Source organism: Athene cunicularia, assembly GCF_003259725.1.
Source record: "Athene cunicularia isolate RWA chromosome 14 unlocalized genomic scaffold, athCun1 chr14_part1, whole genome shotgun sequence".
Lineage (NCBI taxonomy): Eukaryota > Metazoa > Chordata > Aves > Strigiformes > Strigidae > Athene > Athene cunicularia.
The window spans coordinates 17,017,847-17,035,621 of record NW_020799118.1 but is presented as its reverse complement, the minus strand read 5'-3'; the positions used below and the strand labels follow the sequence as shown (position 1 = coordinate 17,035,621).

The window sequence follows — 17,775 nt, the reverse complement described above, 5'->3', positions numbered from 1 at the left end:
CGGGCACGGCACTCTGCTGCCCCGAAAGCCGTCACTGCCCGTGGTCCTGCCCTGCCGTGGGCTCAGCCTGTTCTTTAGGCTGAAACAATCCTCTACCAGGTGTAGTATCGGGAGTATCCGTGAAATGCAGGTGTGGCGTTCTTGCCAACAGCCCGGAGAGGGAGCAGTAAGAAGCCCTGGCACAGCACCCGCGTCACCAGGTGCATCTGCACCCCAGCAGCGGCCCCCGGGTGTTGAGACAAGAGTTCACATCGCTGTAATTAATAAAATCAAACTAGAAGCTGATTTAATTTTATAGCATCTCTGTTTTACCAGCTAAGTTATTTGGCCCCAATGCGCATAGACAAACTGGTTGGAAAGTTTTTGAAAGGCAACATTTTATTTTCTAAGATTTGTTGCAGAGAGGAGTGGAAAATATTTCAGTAAAGTTCATAAGCCCCTATAATTAGTTTTCAGCTATCGGAATTGAATGTACAAATCTGGCTGTGAATTCACCCCTCCTCTGTGCGCTTGGTTCATTTTTAATCCTTAAATGGATTAAACTTTGAGATTTACTTTGAGAATCTTCATACTTTGACAGCTGTACAGCATCTTGGATTTTTTTTTTTTTTCTCCTGTGATTGGTCATGTTCCCATACAGCTCTGGTTTTAGAAGTTTCCGTATAAATAACACACTGGTGTCTGCCATTCTTCAAAGAAAATTCCTAACAGCAACAACTATATTTTTGTGTTTTATAACCCATGGATTATTTGTCATTATTTTAAGCCTGTGATTCAGCAGCAAGACAGTTGATGTTCATATACAGATAATGCCAGGAGAGATTTATCTTTAGGGAAAATCTCTTCTACCCAATTGCACACCTGCTTCTGCCCCCTCCTGTCTTTGATTTTTGTGATTTGTTGAAGTCTGAGCATGTATTTTCAGAAGGACACAAACTTTCTTTGCATGTTACATGTTAAAAAAAGCAATTGTATTTTACGGGCTGAACAAATCAGTGTAATAATTTAAGACTTAATCACATCTCTTCCTCTTTCCACTCCAATTATTTGGTGTGAGAATATTCAACCACTTTTTTGAATCCCAGCAACATTAAAAAAATTTCTTCCTAAATCATATTTGTATTTGAGCATCAAAGGGACCAGGTGATCTAAACATCATATGGCATTAGTTTGTGGTTTGAGATATATGATACTTGAGAAATTCTTCATGTTTCATAGGCAAATCCATGCAAGTCAAAGTTTGCATTTAAGGCAGCTTTCCCAGAGAAAGAAAATCTTTCTCTCTCCCAGACTGTCTCTCGTGGCTGCAGACGAGTGGGTGGCTGTGTAGTGAGTTGCAGCTGGGAACAGATGTGGGATGAGTCGAGTGGATCCCTCCACTGCCACAGAAAACGCAGGAGGTGGCGCTGGGACTGGGGTCAAAAGTTGGCTTTTGATCAGATGCTTCATCCCTCTAGCTATGATGAGGTGGTCATTTCCAAAAAGGCTGCATAATTTTAAGTCTATGTTGTCTCTGTTGATGGGGACTGCCAGAAAGGCAGAAAGGGCAGCAGCGCTGCAGCCCTCAGCTCACACACATAATACGACAGTGTGGAGTGTCCGAGGAGCAGTGCAAGGCAGTAGTCACTGCTGTTGGCTGCAGTAATTCAGCAAGCACATGATTTTTTTTTCCCATGGCAAAATTTCTGGTGGTTGTTCTTGTCTGGAAGTAGTTGTTTGCTAATTGTTTCTTCCATGCTGCTCAGTGGTAGGTTAAATTCCTCCTTACAGTTTGCATAGCAGCTTAAAAAGCATTTTGGGTCTTTCTGGGTGAGAAATTAGTTATGTAGAAATAATTTTACTTTCAGAAGCTTAATTATCTAGATTATATCAGATAAGTAGTTGCTTCCATACTTTATTTGTCCATTTACTACCTAATAAATTCTGTTTACAGGTTTTTATGCAGGGCATAATCTTTTTTTCTATTTTTTTAATAGGCAAATGGCTTTTTAGCATTCTCTTCAACTAATAAAAATACCTAAAGATGTAAAATTGGGGAGTTCCCCAAATGAGTAGATCACACTAAGTTAAAATTAAATGAGATTTTCAAAGATCTGGTAAACTTTCCTACCAAAAGGCTCACACCAAAATGGCTCAGTTGCTCATTTTTGTTACAGTTTTAATCAAATGGTTCTTCTTGGCACATTCAGAGTCAGTGACATTCTCTATCTTCACTCAGAAATCTTGTGCTTCCAGTACAAAACAGTCCAGCAATCCTTCTGATCCTTAAAAAAAAAATAAAATTACCTTAATGATCACTTCTCTGCTAATCAATGTGCAGCAGTATCTTCAGCTGCAGAACTTACTGCATTCCATAGGACACAAGGGTTTTGTTTGTTACAATTCATACTGAACAGCTTGGTGTTGATTTTATCAGGATAAGTTTGGAATAGACAAAGGCTGTGGATTTAACATGATATTATAAATACTGTTCTGTAAAGCTTTTGTTGCTTTATCAAATACTCTGTTTCTGCCAGGGAAGAGTTTTTAGGAATAATCTAGACAGCTTTCAGGGTTTTGATCATACATGAGAAATGCCTGACAGATTTCTCAGAAAAACCCTCATTTAATATGAATGATGCTACCAAGGATCTCACTGAATTGTTACAACTTTTCATATATTATTTAGTTCCTTATCTTTTAGTCCCTCTGAACAGGCATAACTAGAATCCAATAACTGCATTTTAAAAGCTTCTAATGTAATTTGGCTACATCAGAGAAAACTTCATTTTTTCAAGTCCTGAGTTTTTTCTGGGTTACAAAAGAACAAACTGTAAGCCACCAATTTTGACATTTTAACTCTATTTATTTTGCAGTGGTTTGAAGACAGTGTCCATTTTTGTAGATGTGTTTAAAACTTTACATAGCACTTCTAAATGATCAGCTTTTCATCCCTACTAACCTTAGGTGTCATGTAGTTTGTCTTGTTTGACCATGTCCAAACCCTCTTGTAGCCATTATGGCCCACAGCAGGATGCTTTTATCCTATGACTGGTCTGTTAAATCACATATATGTAAAGTTGATAATAAATGAATTATTTGGTTAGAATCACCTGCTGTTATACATTTCAGTCAGACTACATTATTATAATATGTTTTCTCAGGTGTTGGAAGGTGCAACTTTAAGTTACTGAAATCCAGGCAAAGGATTAACATTTGAAGAATAGTAATAGATGTTAATTTTCCTTTAGGAAGTAGCACCTGCTTTGTCCCATCCTTTTCCTTTACATAGAAAATTCCTTTGCATAGAAAACACCCCTGAGCAGCACGTAGGCAGCAGATGGGGGCTGAGGAAGGGTGGTGCCCAGTGCCCGGCAGCCTTTGTCAAGGCCATCCCAGACACATCCACATCAGGGTAGGTCTCGTAGCAAACGCTGTGCACCAGGATGGTACATCCACAGCGGGCCCAGCTGGCCAAGCTGCTGAGAATCTGCTTTGAATTTCTTGACAGGGAAGTGAAACTTCCTTGTCCCCACCGTTGGGTCAGCAAAAGCTCTCCTGCTTGCTGGATTTATTTCCATTTTTGACAGCCCAGGCTGTCCCGAGGCACAAAGGTACACCCACCCACTCCAGGTAGATGTATGCATTAGGGACAAAAAGGAAAGGAAAAAAGAAAGGAAAAATTATATAAAAATATACAAAAATATATTAACTTTCTATAATGTTACAGGAAAGTAATAATATATCGTTATATATAACATAGTATTATAGATATTATATTAGTATTTCCCTCAGCATTATACAGTGATCTTTTAAAGCAGAGTGCTCAGGGTCCTGTTCAGCAAAGTGGGGCCCAAGTTGGGAAGAGATTCTTTTTTTCTCCTGATTAAGATATTTAGAGGCAAGAGACAGAACATATGTTCATTTTCCAAATATACCCCATTAAACGGAGGGAGAGGGATTTTGTAGTAAGATGCTTCAGACATATAAATCTCCAGCACTTCTAAATAATACTCCATTTACTGGATTTTTTTCTTCAAACTTTCATGCAAAATGGACAATGAAAAATGTATACAAACATAAGGGTTTGTAAAATCAGACTGTAAAATTAGATGCTATAAGCATGGTTTCGTAGAAAAACAGATGCAAAATATTAGCTATAAAGGCACAAAAAGTCTTTCATCAAATATGTGGTAAAACTTGTGTCCAGTCTTAAGAAGTGTCAGAGTTTGCTTTCCAAATGCACAGCACTACTGATGTGGCCTGAGGCCTGGGCAGTTTGGGGTGCAGATGATTTATTTCGGCGTTGCCTGGGGAGCGTTCCCCCATGGCTCTGCTCGCACTGTTCTGCGGCTGGTCTTCATTAGGTTTCCAGCGTTGGCTGATTAAGTACAGATGAGAGCAGCTTTCCAGGGGGGAGAGAAGGAGGAGGAGGAGGGGAAGAACAGGAAATTCCCAGAGCATGAGCTGGGGGCAGGGTAAATCATTACTTGGCATTTTATATGCGACAGCAGGGCCAAGACTGGGAAGAAGTGCTGCTGCCTTTTAGGGATGCAAGGACAGATTTGTCCTTCACCCTACACTAACAACTGCTGAGAAATAAACCGCGGCTTTGCCTGGGATTTAAGCGAGCCTGTTCTGCTGTACCTCCTATTTCTTGTTCCTCATCCAGACCTGCATTAATTTGCCCCCATTCCTGAGGGGCAGCAAAACCGATGGGCAGGACTCTTGCTCTGGTGCAGAAGGTTGTGCCATTCTGAGGCTGAGGCTGGTCTTCTTGAGCACAGAGAAACATGGAAGCGTCTTGCTGCTGCTTCTAGGATTGTTCTCGTCTCTAAACCCATCCCTTGCTGGCAGGCCTGCCCACTTCTGCCACCAAGCCTGCTGGGTGCCTCGAGCTGAATAGTTTTGCAAGGAAATCTGTAAAAAAGAATTTGGGGTTATAAAATGTGTCTGTTTTCCTGCTCAGCCATGGTGTGGAGAGACTGGAGGTGTCTTTTCAGGGTGAAGGTAAAACTGAGATTCTGGCTAAAGGTCCCCTGGTCTTTCTGCAGGATCTGTGGTGGCTCAGCCCAGTGTCGTGGCGCCGGCCCAGGTCCCACTGCCCAGCCCAGGCTCGGCCACAGTGCTCGGTGGTGCTCAGCAGCTCCTGTACTTTGTGCCTCCATTAACAGTGAGACCTTCTGTGTCTTGTCTGGTAGTTTATTTTTGTAAAGTACTTCAGATCTTCTGTATTTCACAGGGTGGTGTTATTCTGGTACCTTTCTAGGTTTTAAATAAGATATAATAAACGATTTATTAAAATAATAAATACAGATACCTTAACAAGTATATCATATACGCATATGAAGACGGTCTTTGCAAGCAAATGGTACTTTGCTATGTCAGAAATACTGGCATACCTTAGCAGCAGTATGTGGAGTGTGGTGCTGAAGTGAATGGTCTCTCAAAGTAGAAACAGTTTTCTAATATTTTGCTGCAGCAGGAAAATTGACATAATACCTTATCAGAACAGTGTCCTTCTTGTGAGGAACATGTCTGCTGGAGAGAAGCAGCCTCTGCTGCAGCTCCCCGTGGACCAGGGGAGAAGGTCTGACTGTGGGCTTCCCCCAAAGCAGTGGGAGATTGGGAACTCCTCTGTGCAGAGCAGGGCCAGGTTCCTGAGATGAATCATTCCTTCAAGTGCTTCTGGAAGGCAGAGGCAGGAGAAGGGATGGTTAGACGGAGGCTGTTTTCCCATTTCTCAGGCATTTGTGCTGGCGAGCTGCTCTTAGCCCATCTCTTGCTTTGGTCTCTGCACTGAGTTAGCCTGTGCAAGCACTGCTCTGCTGTGAACAATTCCAAATTCGGGGGCTCTGGCCTGGTTTGACCACAGTGCTGAATTCTGATGTGTGCTCACCATCTGCCCAGCTGGGACTGTTGGGGAGGCAGTGCTTGCCAGAGTAAAGCTAAATGCAGAGCACATCAACTGGAGATGATTCTTCCTCTGTATTTGTGGCATCCAAGCGGTACCCCATTGCTGGAACCTCTCAGGTTAATTTTGCAAATGGTTTGGAGTGAAGGCAAAACAGGAGGGATGGCAGAGCTCTAGCTCCTCAGAGCAGAGGTACATCTGGGTGATCCATGGCATAGAACTGGCACGGGTGCCAGAGCGGCCCACGGGCTGGCTGTGAGCAGGGCGAGAGCTGCCAAGGAGGAATCCCTAGGGCAGCAGCTCCCACCAAGGTTTGAAGTTGGCAGGAGCCATCGCCACTCAGGAAAGCATAATACAGCCAAAAGAGGATGAGTAGCGTCTTTTAAGTCCTGCTTTGTGTCTTTGTTATCGTGTAAATTTTGTACTTTAAAATACAATATTTGATTTATTTCCTTTCAAAGGTTTACACTCCCTGTAGTCTAAATAAGATTTCCCATCCGTTCATGCCCATGAACTCTCATCTTCTTGCACTGCAGGAATTAAAAGCTGCCAAGGCTCTGAAAAATGAACATTTTGATTTCCTCTCAGAAACTTGCTGTTAGTCAGTTTGACAAAGCGCAGCACCGGCGTGTGTTCCTCTGCTCCAAGTGAAACAGCTATTGGCAACTTCTTCTGGCATGCTACAGATTTTGGAAAATACATTTCTTTTCCTTATGCATAGTGAAGCACAGCCATGCCCATGTGCACAAGATTTGACATCTTTTACTAATGACAGAACTCCCTGTCCTTGTTGATCAAAGCCAGGTGACAATATCTAACACAACCTTAATGCTTTTTAAAGGTGGGTTTCGTGCTTTTCCCAGTTCCAGATACAGGCAGTGGCTGAAATAAAAGAGAAACCAATTCTAATTTTTCAAAAATTAGGAAGGTCAAATGTTCTGCTGATATAGAGCAGTATTTCTGCATTAAGTGGTGAAGCATAGACTTACACTGAGTAGGCTCTAGTGCTGGAGTTTAGGTGAGGCCTTCCCAGTTCAGAAATGACTGCGCTGTTCCTGTGTTCCTTTTGGCTTCCCATTCTGGGGTACTTGGATGTGTCAGAGCAGAACGTGAGAGGAGGCTGTGCTTGAACCGCATTCAGCGTGGACCTGCAGGTGTAAGAAATTCAGTAAAATATTCAGACATGCATTCTTGCTTTTCTAAACAAACAAAACTTCTGAACTGCCTGAAATTTGCCTCTGATTTATCACTTCTGATCTTATTTTATTTTCTCTGTACTGTTTGGCCTTAGTGAAGTTTATGGCTATATCCATGCTGATAACTACCTGGAAACTTTATACCAGTTGTAGTTGCAGCTAAAAGCTGATCTAATTTTACAGTAAATTAGGAAAAGCATTTCTTTATTGTATGCATTTGACAGCATGTTGTGTCTCATTTGCTTTGCTCCTTCCTGGTTTGTTCAGGGCTTTCCCACAGCAACTGGAAAGAGAAAAACATTCTAATCATGGGAAAACTGGCAGGGGATTTGCTTGCAGATGCAGGACCTGAAGTGTCATTCAACTTTTTTTTTTTTTTTCCTTCTTTGCTTTTATCATTGAGATATTTTATGCTGCGGTGGTGTCTGGGAACTGTATGGACTATACTTTTGCTGAGGTTCACACACTGAAAAAAAAAAATGCTGTATTTTGAATGCTGATGGTTTCTATTAGTCAAACATATTACATTTTATTCTGAAGAGCCTCAAATGTAAATAGAATCTATGAATATCTTTGCTTGTCACCCCATGTAATGGTCAGCTGTGGTGAGGTCCGTGCATTGAGCAATGCTGCCTGCTGAGCCCCGATGTTCCTGCACGGGAGTACAGTGCTCAGCCAGTCCCCACCTCTGTCTTGGCAGAGGATTTGGCAATGATGTGAAGTGTAAGCTCTTAGCCCTGAGGAATCACAACGCTTTTCGTTGTGCTATTTTTTATGCAGATTTTAAATTAGAACATGATAGTTTGGTCAGTTGTTTCCTACACATCATTCCCTGTTACTGAGTGCAACTATTAGGTTCCTGATAGCTGTTCCATGTTTGAATACGTAGGACAGTAGCAGGGCATGTCCAGTGTAGGGATTATGTATATAAGACTTTTCTTAATGTTTTTCTTTTGAAATATGAACATCGACATGGGGGTATTGTGAACAGGTTGCAGCTACAACAAGAACCACAGTGATAGGTGCATGATAACTGTTTATACACATGCACGCATAACTGCTTTTGTTTAGACATTGGTGTAAAACAAATGCCACAGTATTTCCTTAAGGCTGTGGGCATTCCGCTCCAGAACTAACCTTTATGTCTGAGGCCTATTGCTGTTCCTCTTCGATCTTCATACAGTCTGTTACATTCAGCAAGTGTCCAGTGTACTAATGGTTTTCCTTTGAATGCTCTCCTCTTTCCTTGCATCTTACCTGCTCAGTACCCAAGCCTTACATGTGACCCCATACCCGCTCTCCTTTTCTTTCCCATTTCTCACAGTGAGGCTGTCTGGGAGAGCATGGCTCGCATGTGCGTGAAGACTCAGAGGCTCGATGTTGCCAAAATTTGCCTTGGAAACATGGGTCACGCAAGAGGAGCCAAAGCGCTGCGGGAGGCTGAACAAGAACCAGAACAGGAGGCCAGAGTGGCCATGCTGGCCATTCAGCTGGGCATGCTGGTAAACCCCACCAGGCACACACATCCAGGAATACCCACCCCACTTAACTAGGGACAAAAATGAGAAACTAATCATGTTTTAAAAATTCTGAGATGCAAAAACCTTGGAGGGGAATAAGACCTACTGACAGGTTTCTGGGGACTGATGAAGAATAGTTCTGACAATTATTTTTGTGGTCAAGTTTTTATCCTAGGGCCACAGGCATCTCCTTCAGCATTGCACAACCCCAAGCTGCACGATTCCTGCATGACACCCATCAGAGGCTTTGACTGAACTCCAGAGGCTCAGCAGCCCCCCAGCCCTCTTCGTGTTCCTCAAAAAGTAGATGGGAGTGAGCATGGCAGAATCTAATGCCTGGAAATAAGAGTACCAAGAGCCATAGCTGCCGAAGGGCACAGCAGATTAATTTGTCTGTTTTCTTAACTGCTGTACAGAATTTATGTGGGAGTTCTACTCACATATGAAAAACTGCTGAATGAAGGAAACTGCTGAATGAAGGAAACATCTTTTAAGGATGATTTATGTGTGAAACATTAAACAGAAAAAGTGGTTTTTTGGGGCATAATTCTTCCAAGCTTAATCATTCTAGGTTTGACATGTACTTTAAAGTCTTCTAGCTAAAATGTTTCAACAAACATATTTTAAGGTCCAATACGGGAAACTCATGTTCCATTTTGACATGTTTGTTTGTAGAGTGAAAGGCTAAAGCTGTGTTCTGCCAGAGAGCATGGGCTGCCTCCAGGCATTTAAGCAGTTTAGGCAAAATTGATGTTTCCTGCAGGGTTGGAGAACTCTAGCGAGTCACACTGGCTGCCTGTGCTGTCTCTACTGCAGCTGTACTTGGCCTGCTCTGCTACAGTCACCCAGATTTCCATCCTGGCTTCTCCTCTCATGGAAGCAGTAACTTGCCTGCATCCAGCACAGCCAGAGGACGTGGTCAAGCTGTTCTCCCTGTGCACGGGGTGACTGTCCCTTGTACTTGTATCTGGAGCCAGACCTGGCACCAAATACACACCAAAACAGACCTTGTCTTTCCCATGTGACTTTATTGTAGCCTGAACCCACTCCCCTTCATTACCAATAGAACTGAGATCTAAAATGGATTTGAGACCAGCATTAGCATGTGGATCAAAAAGTGACTGCAGCACTGTTGAGTCAGATGAATGATAAGAGCATGTATTCTGCTCGGTTCACCTTTATTTAATGTCTTTATCAATTATCTGCAATAAAAGCAGAGATTTTTAGTCTGGGTACCATAAAAGATCCAGGCATATAATCTGTAAAAGGGAAAACCTGGGAAAGGAGAACTGATGAAATACCCCACAGTTCATAGGAAATCATAAATTAGATAAAAAATGATAAGGTGCTATGACAGCAAACATCGGTTTGTTTGAGGAGACACCACATTCTGGGGTTTTGATTTGGTAACTTCTGTATCTTGGAACATTGACTTTCACCCTTAAGTATCTCATTATTAGAAAAAAAACAAAAACCGCTGATGAACTGGAAGAAGTTCAGAGAAAATCAGTGGAAATTGTTAAGCTCTTGGAAAGATTTCACAGACAAGGAAAGCTTTAAGATACCCAAATAATTAGACTTTGGCTTTAAAAGGTGTTTAGCAATCTACAACTATTTTAAGAATATAAGTGCTAGAGAGATAAAGTAACTGTTCTGAGTCAAAGTAAAGAAGAAAAGGAAAATTCAAACAAAAAGTTTAGGGAAACTTCCTGGAAGAGAAAGCAATGAGGATGGAAAGTGTCAGTACTCCTTAGGAATATTTAGATCTATTTGCAGAGGTGAACTGTAGCAAAAACAAATGCAGTTCTGTTGCTTTTTTTTAATCTCATACAGACTCATAGTGCAGGCATCTTCTCTACTTTCTATGCTTTTTTGAATTTGAAACAATAAAAGACAGAAACTATTTTTCTGTCTTGGACAGATAATCTCAATTTACTAAATATAGTGTTCAGCTGGACAGCAGTTGGGTGGAGCAGGAAAATGCTCCTTCCACGGGAGTACCTCTCAAAGCATAAAAATAATAGTTCCAAATATGCTCACCCTTGCGTCAGCAAAATCCCCCTGTTCTAATTCTGCCTTAAATTAATAGCATTTATTCACAGGAATGGCCCTCAGTTATCCACGAACAGCACTGCTACCTCTGAGGCCTGCTCGGAGGGCGCAGGGGGTCCCTGGCCTGTTAACACCTTCTTGACAAAACCCCTGTCTTTGGCCTAGGACCTTCTGCGGGACGTCACCTCAGGGTGGGCAGTGTGGCTGTTAACTGTGGCCCCACAGAAGCATATCTTCCCTTTCTGGAATGGTTTACGCTCCTGATGACAGCATTTAATTGTTGATAGCTTGCTCATGTCACCCCCCCGTTGATATGGTGCAGTAAATGCCAGGATCTGAGTGCTTTCCTTATTTTCACATAAACATCCTGTTTCCCAGTAATGTGCTATTCCAGGCTACGTATATTTAGTTGGTTAACCCCCCTGCCTGAATTATTGTTAGCTTAATTGCATTACAATGACCTGCCCTAATAAAGTACTCTGAAGTGCAGTGTCTGTTGTGAAGGACACCTCTGGAACACCGGTCAGAGCTGACAAGGTGTTTGTACTCTGCTTCCAGGAGGATGCGGAGCGACTGTACAAGGCTTGCAAACGCTACGACCTTCTGAACAAGTTCTACCAAGCCTCCAACCAGTGGCAAAAAGCCATTGAAACAGCTGAAGCTCATGACCGGGTTCACCTGCGCACCACCTACTACAACTACGCTAAGCACCTGGAGGCAACCGGAGAGCAGAGTCTTGCACTCGCCCAGTAAGCACCAGCCTGTTGCACCCAGGGCATTTGGAGCCTTGTTCTCCTGTGAAACTGGGGACAGACTAAGGAGGATGTCTGGTGACATCTATGAATAATTAATTAAAGTAGTTTCCTGTTTCTGGTGCTTTCTATCTCATGGAGTGAAAGCACCATTACAATAAACCTCCCAGCACCCTCCCAAGCTAATAAAGCTTAGCATCAGATTGTCTTGTCAGGCCCAGTAGTTGAACCCCACTAATAGCCAATCTTGTACTTGCCTGTGGAAGACTGACCTCTTTTCCTTCCTTTTCCATGACAAAACCACTTGTTTACTTCTCCTGAGTCCCAGACACAACTGCTATGGCAGGATTTAGTGGCTTGGGTGCTTCTGGCTTTCCTGTGACCGATGGATGAGTCCCTAGAGAAGTTAGGGGAGGTGACTTTTAACATGTTGTATTTGGTGTTTGAAATCTTGTTTTTATATATTTTACCATATGAAGTCTCACAATATAATAACAACAACAATAAGGGCACTCTGTTCAAAGCAGAGCTCTGATGTGATCAGACAGACCCATCAGATGAGGTGAGGAGGGACTCCAGCAGTAGACAGTGGCAGGTGTGGTGATGTCTGGTGGTGGCAGCGGGGCTGAGGCTGCAGTGGATGGCAGGACTAGGCAAGATGAGGAGCCCAGGCCTCCTGCAACCTTTTCAGCCAGTTAGTTTGAGGAGCTTCCCGGGATATTTCTTTGGACCATCACTGGCACTTTGAAAGTATTTACTGTCCTGTGATCCCATGGCCTCCCTGATTCCAAGTGCCTTGCAAGACCACCGAACTACTTCTTTTTTGATGGTGCTGGCAGACTGCAACTGGACTTACACGGAACTAATACAAACAAAGCAGCGTTACCAGCGTTGTCACTCTATGGCTGTCAAACATTAAATTTTACGCAGGAAGTGAGCTGATACAAAGGTGGTCATTTCATAGCTAATACATTCTTTTTCTCTACAGCTATGAGAAGTCAGACACGCATAGGTTTGAGGTACCCCGAATGCTCTCCGAAGACTTACAAGCCCTGGAGAACTACGTCAACAAGATGAAAGACAAGTCAGTGCTGTGCTTGTTCCTTCTCCCAAATGGGACTTTTGGGTCTGAAATACAACTTGGGAAGAGAGCAGGGAAGGAGGAATATGAATCCTCTCAGCCACAAGTTCAGCCCCTGCCTTATCCATTATGATCCTCCTCCAGCTTTTCAGGGTTAGGCTACACCTTGCTCCAGAACCGACACATTAGATACCGAGGCTGACCTCCCTTGAGCACAGACCTTTGATTGTCACCCTTGAGCTGGGGGTAAAGCCTCGTCTACATTCTAAAAGAATGTATCTAGCATTCAACATCTCCAAGACTGAAAAATGCAGTCTTTGGCACTTCTCATTACTGCAGTTAATATTTTTGCTTTTCTAGGAGCCTGTGGAAATGGTGGGCACAGTATCTGGAGAGCCAGTCAGATATGGAATCTGCACTAAAATACTACGCACTGGCTCAGGATTATTTTTCCCTTGTCCGTGTCCACTGCTTTCAGGGCAACATTCAGAAGGTAAGGCTCCCATCTGCTTCCAGAGAGTTCTCACTCCTGGGAGGAGTACAGGCACAAAGCTATATGATTTCCTTTTCAGGCTGCTGAAATAGCAAATGAAACGGGAAATTGGGCAGCATCGTATCACTTGGCCCGCCAGTACGAGAGTCAGGATGAAATCAAACAGGCTGTGCATTTCTATACCAGGGCCCAAGCATTTAACAACGCCATCCGCTTGTGTAAGGTGTGTAAAGAGGTACATTTATGTCCCAAAGCGAAGTCGGATTCTATCCCTAGGCAGCACTGAGAATGAGAGTGGTACAAGTTTTTGTACCCGTTCCCTCCCGTGAGACACTGCTTGCCGCTCATATTACATGCCACTGTGAAGATGCTCCTGCTTTCTGCCTTCATCTTCTACAAAGATGCATCAATAAAGGCTTGGTTGTATGGGACATTATTTTCTTGTATATCTCACAGAAAACTGCCTGAAACAAATTATCATCATTGCAGTTCAAAGTTACATGATTAGTATAGATTTTACACAGAAGGGGGTTGATGGGCTACTGTGTGACAGTATAAAGCTGTAGGGTTGCCAGAAGAAAGCATTATGAAATCTATTTGCTGCATACCTAGAGCCAAATCTTTGCTTTTGAACAGGAGAACAATTTAGATGATCAGCTGATGAACCTGGCTCTTTTGAGTTCTCCGGAAGACATGATAGAGGCAGCCTGCTATTACGAGGAAAAGGGGGAGCAAATGGACAGGGCTGTCATGTTATACCACAAGGTAAATGTCTTTCTAGTAAAAAAAACCCCAAACTTTAACAGCAGAGGAACTGTAGTTTTTAACACTCTATATGTACTGTTTATGAGCAATTTCTTCGTGGTGGGTAATGCTTTGTTAGTCTGCTTAATGGTGTCCTGTAAACTGATTCTGCAGTGCTTATTTTAGCCTTTAAAGACTCATTCTTAATTTTGCAGGCAGGACACTTCTCCAAAGCACTGGAACTAGCCTTTGCCACGCAGCAGTTTGGGGCCCTACAGCTAATTGCTGAAGACCTGGATGAGAAATCCGACCCCGCTCTGCTAGCCCGCTGTTCTGATTTTTTTATTGAACATGCTCAGTATGAGAAGGCAATGGAGTTGCTGTTAACAGCCAAAAAGGTAAGCGCCAGCTTCTGCAGCCCCTTCGTGCACAGGTACAGAGGAGCACAACAGGTGTGTACACACATGCACATACATTTATCTTTGTTGGCAGACAGATATGCAGAGACATTTTTAAGATTTAAAGTTTCCTCTCATGCCAGTGACTCATTGGGGGGTAGCCCACTGGCTCAACCCAGAGATGGATTCCTGTCTTCTTATTTCTGGCTTAAAACCTGCAGATTTTGCACTCCTGGGAAAAGAAAAACTCCTACTTTCTAAACTAACATATTTGGAGACATGGAAATTATAACATCATCAGTCAAAAAACCCCTATGCTGTCCCTCTTGTCACACCATCAGTGTAGTTAAGGCACTTCATTTCACACCTAGACTTTTACACACTTCTACCTTGCCCTCATGATTGTGCTGGTAACTCAGCCTTTACTGAAATGCCGGGTACCAAAGCAATCCTATACCCACTCTTCTCTAACAAGCTCCTCCTATGGCTTCCTTCCATGTTTTGCAAGGGTACAATAGCCCTTTTCTGAACAAAAGGCTATTTGCATATACTACTCATAACTTGTTCCTACAAAGGAAGTAGGATAGTATTTAGCAAAATCTTTCAAATGCCTCTCTTCGATTTGTATTTGCTGAACACCTTAATATAATCAACCATGCCTAATAAATCTGACTGGTATGTCTCAGAATGTCATGTTCAAAGAGATTAAATGGATGAACCTTTAATGTCACACTAGTGTCCTCTGAGAAGACAGGTGAGAATCAATGGTCTTCATGGAAGAACAAATGCATTCTTAGGGAACAAAATGAGACAGCACGTAGTTGAACAGGAGTTAATGTCAGGATGCTTAACTACACAGCGTTCCAGTAGAGCATCCACAGCTTCTCACATTTGTGCCTTCATCTAGCTAATTTCTGTAGGTTACACCAAAAGCAATGTGAAGTATCACTATTAATGTCTTCTCACTTCCATTAGTACCAAGAAGCTCTGCAACTTTGCCTGAAGCAGAACCTGACCATCACAGAGGAGATGGCCGAGAAGATGACCGTCTCTAAGGACTCTAAGGATATACCTGAGGAGTCCCGGAGAGAGCTGCTGGAGCAAATCGCCGACTGCTGCATGAGACAAGGCAATTACCACATGGCAACCAAGAAATACACACAAGCAGGAAACAAGTTAAAGGTCAGCCTGGATACATAGGGGGAAAAAAGCTGAAGAGGCTGAGCCTATAAACCTTCCTAAGATTTCTCAAAACAAGGGTGTTTTGAGAAGTAAATCTTGGAACAGTCTCCATACAGTAGGCTATTCAGATGAGGTTTTTCTAGCCATCCTAGCATAGCTTGTGTTTTTGCATTCACAATGATATTTTTTTCTCCTCTGCCCCTGCCCCACTTTCCATTGCTAGGCTATGAGGGCACTGCTGAAATCTGGAGATACCGAGAAAATTATATTTTTTGCGGGAGTTTCCAGACAGAGAGAGATTTATATCATGGCAGCCAACTACCTACAATCACTGGACTGGCGGAAGGACCCTGAGATTATGAAGAACATCATTAGCTTCTATACTAAAGGAAAGGCCCTTGACCTGCTGGCAGGTTTCTACGATGCATGTGCTCAGGTACATCCCCCTTCGGTGACCATCTGGTTTGCCAGCTCTGGAGCAAGACATTCATCTAATTTCTCCTCTTGCAGGTAGAAATTGATGAGTATCAGAACTATGAGAAAGCACAAGGAGCACTGACAGAAGCATATAAGTGCCTTTCAAAAGCAAAGACTAGAAGCCCTGTGGAACAGGAGAGCAAACTAGCCCATCTGCAAAGCCAGATAACCCTGATAAAGCGGTTCACCCATGCTCGGAGGTGAGCTGCAGTATTTACAGCATGTAAACTAATGACAGAAAGTCAAGCAGTTGTACTAGTGCCTGCAGTTTAGTAAATAATTTGCAGGCTCACTTTTTTACATTTTTGCAGCAGGAAAAGCATTATGTGATTTGTAAAAGTGCTGTTGACATTCAAGATGAAAAGGTAACCTGAAATATAAGCAAGTGTATTGACCAAGGAAAGCATAGCCAAAAGGTGATTATGAAATATAACACCGTAAAGAAATCTTCCCTGTTCTTCACATGACAAGTTGAATGCTCTCCCTCAGATTGTTACCAGTTTCCCATTGCTCTTTACTAGAGTTTACTCTGAAGATCCCAAAGAAGCAGTCAGACAGTGTGAACTTCTCCTGGCCGAGCAAGATTGTGACAGTGCCATCCGTCCCGGCGATGTCTTGGGATTTCTGGTTGAACATTATGTACAAGTGGAGGAATTCCACACGGTAAGTGAATTCTTCATTCTTCCAATCTACAGAGCCTGTCACACATATACCCCAGTGCAGCTTGGTACAGCAGGGTTCTCGTACAGGAAGACATTCCATCGTAGAGGCTCCTTTACAGGAGCTAAACTGCTCAGCAGGGTGTGGTAGCCCTCAGGAACTATATCCATACTCATACATTTTTCATTTCATGGCACCAAAGAGAAGAAGCAAGCTCACAGGACACAGCATAAATACTGGTGGATTCTTAAGCATTCCCTGTTATTAAATAAGAACAGAAGGGTGTGTCTGGGTACATATCTTAGCCATTACACTGAATTTTATTTGCCACCTGGCCAAAGAAGAAAATAAAATTGTAAAATTGCAGTCATTTGAGGAAATGGTGAATCACTTCTTCAGGGCAGGAGTGCCACACACACAAGCACTTGGACTAAACCTGCCACTATTCTAAAACATAAGGATGCCAAGTGCAAGTTTCTCCAGCTGTGCTGATTAACCTTATTTTTAACATGTACTGATAGTGCTTCAGCTGTCAGGAGAATGTAAAACCAGCCTTTGAGCCCCCTTCTTTCTTAAACTGAAAAAGATAGAATTGACACAAGTCACTATGAAAGGTCATCACATGAGTAAAGGTCCAGCTCCTGGCTAAGCATCCGCACCCTTCAGCACTGGGTGAGAAGCGCAGCCAGGCACTAAGGGTCGACACTTTCCACCCATTTGCTGGGACTCCTGTAGCAGAACAGCCCCTCCCTCCCTTGCAGTGACCTCTGTGCATTACTTTAGGCTTACCGGTACCTGGAAGAGATGCAGAAAAGAATTCCACCCACGAACCTGAGCTACTACGTGACACAGCAGACCATGGAGGCAATCCACCGAGGAGTAGGCATTCCCGTAAGCCGAACCCAGGTGCCAGAGATCGGCCGCAGCACTATGGACAGCAAGGAGGTGGAAGAAGTGGCTGATGAAGTGGAGGACCCTTGACAACCTGCACTTCCCAAATGCAAAGCTGACTTTAATACTAGGTCATTTATTCTGTCCTCATTAGGGGTCATGTATCAGTCAACACATTGCTGCAACAAGGCTTTTTGGTTATTACCAAGAAATTTATTCTTCCTGCTTGATGGTACAAGCAACAGTGTTGAAGTTAGTATCTCAAACACTACATACAAAGATAAAAATCTATATCCTATAATGAAGCTGGTTTTAGTATTTTAATACATTGAAGGGGAAAAAAACCCAACAAGAACTGCATGTTGTAACTTCAGGTGTTTTTCTGAGTACAGAAAAGAGCTGAGTAACTGAGGTGGAAACTCCGGAGTTGGCAGAC

The 17,775-nt window shown here is 42.9% G+C and overlaps 1 protein-coding gene across 2 annotated transcripts in view; it reads left to right on the top strand.

Annotated features, from left to right (window-relative positions):
• Positions 1 to 17,699, top strand: part of IFT140 (intraflagellar transport 140) — an 86,184-nt gene extending 68,485 nt beyond the window's left edge. For both annotated transcript variants that reach the window (XM_026858781.1, XM_026858780.1), the window contains 12 exons: positions 8,414 to 8,591; positions 11,220 to 11,410; positions 12,402 to 12,497; positions 12,855 to 12,987; positions 13,067 to 13,210; positions 13,624 to 13,752; positions 13,947 to 14,129; positions 15,105 to 15,311; positions 15,535 to 15,747; positions 15,822 to 15,988; positions 16,310 to 16,451; positions 17,232 to 17,699. In XM_026858781.1, coding sequence (XP_026714582.1) covers positions 8,414 to 8,591; positions 11,220 to 11,410; positions 12,402 to 12,497; positions 12,855 to 12,987; positions 13,067 to 13,210; positions 13,624 to 13,752; positions 13,947 to 14,129; positions 15,105 to 15,311; positions 15,535 to 15,747; positions 15,822 to 15,988; positions 16,310 to 16,451; positions 17,232 to 17,429 — 1,981 coding nt within the window. In that variant the 3' untranslated portion in view covers positions 17,430 to 17,699. The remainder of the gene's footprint in view (positions 1 to 8,413; positions 8,592 to 11,219; positions 11,411 to 12,401; positions 12,498 to 12,854; positions 12,988 to 13,066; positions 13,211 to 13,623; positions 13,753 to 13,946; positions 14,130 to 15,104; positions 15,312 to 15,534; positions 15,748 to 15,821; positions 15,989 to 16,309; positions 16,452 to 17,231) is intronic.
• The last annotated feature ends 76 nt before the right edge of the window (positions 17,700 to 17,775 follow it).